The sequence below is a fragment of the Egretta garzetta genome, unplaced genomic scaffold (genome assembly GCF_000687185.1).
Source record: "Egretta garzetta isolate BGI_Z169 unplaced genomic scaffold, ASM68718v1 scaffold70, whole genome shotgun sequence".
Taxonomy (NCBI): Eukaryota; Metazoa; Chordata; class Aves; order Pelecaniformes; family Ardeidae; genus Egretta; species Egretta garzetta.
In genome coordinates, this window is record NW_009258539.1 from 4,380,455 (window position 1) to 4,389,048 (window position 8,594).

At 34.9% G+C, this 8,594-nt stretch overlaps 1 protein-coding gene across 1 annotated transcript in view; it reads left to right on the plus strand.

Moving 5' to 3' along the window:
- DMD (dystrophin) overlaps positions 1-8,594 on the plus strand; it is a 1,215,125-nt gene that overhangs the window by 557,963 nt on the left and 648,568 nt on the right. The window contains 1 exon segment of the mRNA XM_035901725.1: positions 3,375-3,547. Within this exon segment, the coding sequence (XP_035757618.1) occupies positions 3,375-3,547 (173 nt within the window).

Below are 8,594 nucleotides of genomic sequence, written 5' to 3' on the forward strand. Positions count from 1 at the left end.
AAATAATTGAATTGACTAGCTGTGTTTCTGTCTCTGGCTGAAAATAATAACAGGCAATTTTACTTTTCATTTGTATTACCAAACACAGGCTATATATCTGAGACATAATTTTTAGTAGGGATGCAGGGAAGACAAAACAATATGGTGGAAAATTGTGCTTGTCAATGCTTAGTACAGCTTTTATTTTCTTTAATAACTCCATTAGATAGTGTGTGTGTAGACTAGAATTCTGTTGCACCTAAATAACTACAGCATTCTTATTCCTAACCACCCATGGGGAAATAAAACACAGATGTTCAGTGCTGACTTCCCATGTCTATCTGAATCCATGTAAGAGAACTTTGAGGGACTCTTTGGATAGATTCATTTGCCATGACAAGAATGGCAGCAGATTGAGGAAGAGACCACTCATGCTAATGGTCTTTTTTGTTCTATTTCTGGTACATTATAGCCTTCAAAATCTTTCCTGTATGACTTCAAATTTGATGCATGCTCTTCACAAATGAAGGAAAGGCAAACCTGATTTTTTTATGCATGGTAAAATAGAACCATCAGATTCTAGCTACAGACTAGCTAACCAGACTGATGGAGCGTTAGAGGAAAATTTTAATTTTTTGTTTCTTTATTTGTTTGGCTTTCTACCACTCATTATTCTCTGCTTACTGCAAAATAATGCAACGTGCTTTGATACCGCCTTTCAGAAGTGTTGGTATTGTGAAAGAGCTTCTCACACACAAACCAGCAATTTGTACTTCTCATAACTCTGTGAAATCAGCATTCTCCCTTATCTCTGGAACAAAATTGCTGCGGAGTTGTGTGGAGCAACTGAAGAATGTTTTTGTGTTAAATGAGACTGTGAGTCTTTGGTCAGTTGGTCTGATAAGTTCTCAGTTACAAGTTGTCAGTATCCACTTGGACGCTTATGTATTTCAGAAAAAATAAGGAATGGAAACACAGTAGAAGAATTTTAGGTAGTGCTATTGGAAATTTAGGGAGTTTGAAGAAATGGTTGGAGAAAGGTTGCCCACAGAAGTTGTAGATGCTCCATCATTGGAAGTGTTCAGGGTCAGGCTGGGTGGGACTTCGAGCAACCTGATCTAGTGAAAGATGTAGCTGCCCATGGAAGGGGTTTGGACAAGATGGTCTTTGAAGGTCCCTTCCAACCCAAACTATCCTGTGATTCTGTGGTAGAAGCTGAATATGGCTGTAGATTTGTATCCAGAGAATATTCCTTTCGCTGTGCAGCATTTTCAGTGAGACATGTGCATGCCTGTATTAAGATTTCATTAAAAAGCAGAAATGTAAATAATGGCTAAACATTATGACACTGAACGGAGTAGGGAGACACTTATTTTTACACTGCTATTTGAATATACCTATCTCAAGAATTATCTGAGGCTTTTAGTGGCTCAGTGGTATATTGGATCCTTTGTCTAGTTTGGTACAAATTTTTGTGATCTTCGTTTGCACCATCCAAGGTATTGTTTTGAATGCCCAAAATCTGATAGTTGTTGATCTTTCATTAGAGAAAAGGAGAAATTATTAACTTTAAAAACTTTGTGGAAAGAAGGCCTAACTTTAGACTAAAACCAAACTGATGCAGTCATCAATCCAAAACATTTGAATTCTTTCATGCCTGGCTGCATTTTATTCAGGCAGTAAGAGGTACAGTGCAAAGTTCACCATGTAAGGAAGTATGGCCATATCTTTTTCAAAAGAATGGACTTCATTGCACTGAGAAAAGGCTTTTTGTCTGGCTGCAGAAAATCTGCAACTGTGACATGTTCTTGGTTTATGTTGATGTCTTGACTAGTCTGGAAGAGAGAGCATTTTCCTTCCAAGCACAAATACCACAGAGAGAAAAATAAAATCCCTGGGACATCACAAGTATCATGTGCCTTGTCACTCTGAGGCTGGATGAGGCCACCTACAAGAATTGGAAATGAAAATGTAAAGAATTAATAATTAAGTGCATTTCAGAAACATTTGTTTTTCTTGTGTTTCCTCTCTGGTAATGCTACATATGATGTATGTCACCAGGACTGTAAAGAAATGACAGCTGTATAAGTTAGTTGCGTAAAAGACATGTTTTTCCTCCAAAACCTGCATTTATTTCTATGTTTTTGATATTCATAACATGGAGCCGAAAGGTAAGCATATGTAATCCATGGTTTTTGGTTGATTCAAAAAATATTTGTGTTGTCTTTCTGGTAAAGGACAAGGAAATCACAGAAGTACCAAGTTATGCCTGTTTGGATGGTGGACTGAAATGTGACAGGAAGTGCTCTGCTTGAGCATTTCATTACATCAGTCTTGATTCACAGGGACACAGTCTCTGATAATTACTTTTTATTACTACTGTTAATGCTTTTATCCTTAAGTCAGCACACAGTTTTTGACAATATCTTTCCTCAGCATTGGGTTTTCTAACAAATTCAGTCATTGAAATTATTCTAAAAGATTTAGTAGAAAGAGAGAGGTTGAATACTTAGCTAGTTCACAGAAAGAAATAAACAGCACATTTAGGTATTGCTTTATAGAGCAAAAAGAAAACTGGTATAATCCAGTCATGGAACTGAATGGATTGATAAATGGATAATTAATGGTCATTGACAACATATGGAGTTTTCAATGCTTTCACACATTTTAAGGATGTTAAACGTCCAGGGTAAATTCAGTTTTTCTTCCTTTTGGTCTTCCAACACATGGCATTGTCCAGTTAGGTAGGTGTGCTGTGAAGTATTTTGTCTTTCTCTGAAACAGCAATGAACTGACTACTTGAAGTATGGTAAATGTCGGGCTTGTCTAGTTTGGAGAAAAGGAGGCTGAGGGATGACCTCATTTCTATCTACAGCTTCCTGAGGAGGGGTCATGGAGAGGGAGGTGCTGAACTCTTCTCCCTGGTATCCTGTGATAAGAACATATGGGAGTGGTTCAAAGCTGTACAGGAGAGGTACAATGGATGTGTACTAGATGATCTTTAAGGTCCATTCCAACCCAAACCATTCTATGATTCTATGATCAGGAAGCCTTTCTTTACAAAGAGCGTGGTCAAACACTGGAACAGGCTTCCTCAAGAGGTGGTCAATGCCACAAGCCTGTCAGTGTTTAAAAGGAATTTGGATCATGCCCTCAACAACATGCTTTAACTTGGTCAGCCCTGAACCAGTCAGGCAGTTGGACTAGATGATCATTGTAGGTCCTTTTCCACTGAAATAGTCTATTCTATTCTATTCTGTTCTATTCTATTCTATTCTATTCTATTCTATTCTATTTGCATTTTGCCCTTCTTTCTGTTGAGTATGAACATTTTTTTTATTTGTAAAAACAATGTGTTTTTTTTTTTTTTCTTTTCTAAAATCTTGATATTACAGAGTATTAAGGATAGCCTAGGAAGACTGCTGGGTCATATAGACATTATTCACAACAAGAAGATACCGGCTTTGCAAAGTGCTACACCAAGGGAAGCGGCAAATATACAAGAAAAGCTGACTCAGCTTAATTTCCAATGGGAGAAAGTTAACAAGATGTACAGGGACCGACAGGCGTAAGTAACTTTTAAAAATTGTTATTTCTGATGGCATCCATTAGTATTTGGCTTACTGTTGGTGATTGTTTCCTAGTTGTCATTTTGTGGAAATACCTTTTAAAGTCTCAAACGATACTTTCTTGTGACTAAGCGTAGAATGTTTATAAGGAATTGTAATTTAATTTATGAGCATTTTTGTAAAATTGAAAATATTCTGACCAACTATCACTTGCATTAGACCAAAACCTGACATAATATCAAATACATATTTATATGTCATTATAAATGACATACCTACGCCCTGAGATAGTACTAGGCATTTCCTGTTTTGTCCCTGTACTGTTGATTAAACAATCTGAATCTGTGGTGGGTGCATCAGACTAAAATCCTTTATAATTGCAGAGGACTTACTAGTTCAAGGAGCAGTTCTCTCTTTATGTCTAAGGAGCACAGCTACAATGGTTAGTAGCTTTAAATCCAATGTCAAGTCTTTTTTATAAGTCTTCTTATAAGACATTATGCAGCAAGGCAGGACAATCAAGCAAAGTATAGAAAACATTAAAATGATAATAAATAAAGCTGCGATCTCCTACAATATCATATGATATTATTACCTTTCTCCTTACATATTATTTGTGGTGTTTGTAATCTAGGAATTGTACTGTGATGCAAAATGTAGCCAAAACAATTTTGTTAATTCAGGCATGGCTCATGTTAGTAACACAACAGAGGCTAGTGATCCAGCAATTTATTTATACTCTGTACTAGATATCTGATGTTTAAAATTTTTGGTATTGTGCAATAAAATACTTAGGTGTATACTGCCTCTTTTAATTTTTTTAATTAGATGATATATCAGATGATACTGGCATTGATACAGAAATTTCTGTGATTTATGGGTTATACTTTTTTGTTCAGTATGAGTAATTTAAGAGTTAACAAATAAGTTTGCCTTAAATAAAAAGTCATAGTTTCAAGCATTTATTGAATTACAACATAATAGTCTTTGACAATTCTTCTAAGAATATAAACTATTAATTTTAAACTATTACTGAAAAAATTTATATATATGGCTAGTTCCAATCATTGAAATTGTCCATTCATCAGAATTTTACAGAATTGGGTCTTCAGACAACGCTGAAAATTTGACATTAAAAGTTTCATTTGATATGCTACCCCAAAAGACCATAGATTAAAATTTGCTAGAATATCCTTTTTTACACCACACATATGTTTAGAAATATCCCTTATCTCAGAAACTGTTCTTAAAATGATTATAATTGTTCTGAAAAAAATTAACTTAATGTCCAAATAATTATTGTGTTGTATAATAGGAAGAGATAATGAATCTAAACATGTCAGCAGTGTCTAGAAGAAAAAAAAAATACTTCCTGTGGGCTTAAGCTGCACTGATTTTGTCCTGCAATCCAAGTCTTGGTAACTTTTGTGTTTTTCTTGTTTAGAAATATTGGTCAACAGCTGTCACTTTGCAGATTTGTACAGACATATTATTTCCACTGTCAGCCAGTCACTAGTTTTGATTTTAGGTTGCTGAAGAGAGAGAGAAAGTTTAAAAAAATAATAATCAGAGAGAAACATAGTAAAAAATATAATTCCGTAATCTTCATGCCATCTCTGTTTTGTCTCAACATCTAAAGTGTAAGAAACTGAGACACATTATAACCTGGTAAGGTGTCCAAATTCTCCCATGTACAGTACTTTTTTAAAAAATAGTAAGCCTGGCCCTGGTATAGTAAGAAAGATTCTGTTTCTCATGATGCTGTGTACAAAAAAGAAAGCTGTTAGCAGCGGGTACTGGAACAAAGTTGCTCACACAGATGATAAAAACTGGGGATATTTGGTGTTGCGCTTTTCACAGACTCCGGCTTTGCCCAAGCTCTTTCTGATATAGTAGACCAAGCTCTTGAGAAACCTTTCGAATCCCTCCATATGCATTTTCTACCACTGGTGCATGGCAAGGAGAGGGACTTACTGTTAGCTGAAAGCTTGGACCACCAGCACTGCCACTCATTTATCCCTTATTTAGACTACAGTGATATTTAGCCAGCAGCATAAAGTATTCTGAGGTGAAATAAATTACTGTTTGTCAAGTATTTTGAGGTCATCAGATAAAGGCACTAGAGAATTATAAAGTATGATTACGCTCCAGCTGGCGTTTGCCTGGGGTAGTCATCCTCTTACAGTATGATGAACAGCAACTCAGGGTGATGATAAGCCTGACTGCCGTCTGGAATCACATACCTTTCTTTTTCTTTTAAATCTTTTGTTTGTGCTGCCAGTCTTACTGTGTCACTGTTTCAGTGTTTTTGTTTGAACTCCGAGATGATCCCTCTAGCTTCTGCAGTTTTGTGAGGTGCATTTGGACTGCACATGAATGCTGGGGAGAAGATGAAGGAAGACCATATGGCCTTTAGCATTTTGCTTCTAGCAGTTTATGTCTGTAAGGGGTAAAATTGTCAGTGTAAGCCTGCCCTTGAGACATGGATGAAGCTGTGTTTATGAGATATATTATTGATCATGATGTTTTAGGACAGTTTTGGAATTATTATTGGAGCTCTGTCTTGCTTTTAAGGGAGTGTATCTAAGCGAATGTGAGTATTCCATGTTTGAAAGGTTACAGAAACAAATATACTACACTATGTTAATTTATGAATATTGGTTTTAGGAAATCAAAGGGTTGCAATAACATGGAAATTATTATTTAAGTAAATGCAAAGTCAACTATCACCATGATAGATGGAAGAACAAAACAACTTTCCTTACCCCTGCAGTTACTAGCAGAGAGCTTACTCTAAATCTCATAGAAATTAGTAGAAACATTCGTGTTGAATTCTTTTGTGTGAAATACATTTCCTGGAAGTCCTGATTCATGTCATGATAATTTGTAATTAACTTTATAGTGAGTTCCTTTTAATTAGAAATAAAAATATTTTTCAGTTTGTTTTACAGCAAAGTATGTGCCAGTTTGACAGAATTTCATTGTGATGATAAACACTCAAATAGCTTTAGGACTCCAGTTTTTCTACAGTTTTTTAAAACCTTGATGTTTCACATTGTCAGTTTAGCATGTTTTCCTGTATTTGACTGTGTTCATACTATACTTACTATAAGATAACAGGCAATATTTCACTGAAAAAGTATAAGCAAAAATGCTGTGATCATCCTAGTGTACTCTTTCAGTTGTATTAGAAACCTCAGATGAATGCAAATGTTTACTCTTTTCACAAACTCATTGAAACACTCATCTTCTACTGACTAATTTTTTAAGTAATGCCTAGTTCTAGCATGGTTCTTTAACAGAAGTAAGTTTCTTTTCTGTACAAATTATTTTTAGAACATGGTAATTGGTTATGTTTCCAACTGATATATGGGGGTCACACCATCTTATACCAAGTGAAATTTGTTTCTTTGGTTTTAGTTTTCTGAGCGCACAGCAAACGGCAGGAAACAACAGCAGTGGCATGATTTATCTTTTGTAAGCTAAGGAGTAATTTATTATTTCATTTATAACTTCAACCTTTGCTCTCATGATACTAAAGTTCTATGTTGTCTTTTCCAATAGTCACATTAAGGTAATACAATCTGAATTTTGTAAGGTAGAGTTAAATTACAGTGCCAGTAAGTATAACCATTTAGATGCTATGGCATCCTGTCCTTGTCTCAGAATTTAACAAGACACCCTTCTTTGCAGCAGCCTTAGATACTGTTTTTTTTATATTAATCATGACTATTTAGGAAGTGACACTAACAGCAGGTCCCTATATATCTTCAATGAAAACACATATAATATTTGGAAAAAAAAATAAAAATTATTCAATAGATAATAGGAAATAGATTTTTAAATTATTGTCTTGTATAACTATTTATCTTATGAAATTACCATGTGTGGAAGACCTTTTCTCTTGTCAGGATATTGTCTTCTCAGGATATTTATGCCTCAGTCTTGTTTCTGAGAACAACACATACTCCATAAAAGTATTCCTTTCTACCAGTGCCAGAAGTCATTGAATCAATAAAGTGCAACTAAATTTTCCAGAATAGACCAACAATACATTAATTTTAAATAATTCTATAGCAATTGCAAATCACTCACAGAGAATGTACCAAAAAAAAAAAATGCACAAGGCAGAAAAAATAGAAAAATACTCAAAATAATCTAATTTAAAAAACAAAATACTTAGATTTTTTAGATATTGTAGACCTTGAACATTTCTGAAACTGTTTCTTGATTATGAGTTAAAATTCTAATTGAACCTTCATCATAATTTCAGGCAACTAATTTTTGCCTTTTTCATACTTAAGATTTATCTTCCATGACATACGTTATAGACTATATTAATGTTCTTCCAATTAATCTGAAATCTACTAAAAATTAAATGTTGTGAGAGAATGTGGGAAGGTTGATACCAGATATCTTTACAAAGTGTTTCTTGCTAATTCTGAAAAGAGGAAAAAAAGTGATATACTAGTCTTATATCAGAAAAGATCCCAAATCCATAATAATGATGCCAAAACAGAATGGTAGCTTTATAAAAGTCACAAACAACTAACGATTTTTATAGTAACGAGAGCAAACCATAAAGAACTAGTTAATAGGCTAATACTGAGAATTATTTTATTTTTTGGACAGCAGTACAGCTGTCAACTGTTTCTGAGTAGCCCTAAATTAGCTGTTGATTAGCTTGATAAGGCCTAATGAAAAACATGTATTATACATAAAGACTCTATCCGTTGGCAGAGAAATAATATTTTGAGGTCGTATTTCTAACACCAAATAGTAGCAGATGTTGTAATCCCTTACTGATATATTCTGTTGAGGTGAGAACTAACCTGATGCATGGATCAAGATATTAGGAAAAAGAAATGCAAGACTATTTTTTCACAGAATCGCAAGGGTTGGAAGGGACCTCGGGAGATCATCTAGTCCAACCCCCTCTGCTAAAGCAGGCTCTCCTAGAGCATTCTACACAGGACTTCGTCCAGGCGGGTTTTGAATATCTCCAGAGAAGGAGACTCCACAACCTCCCTGGGCAGCCCGTTCCAG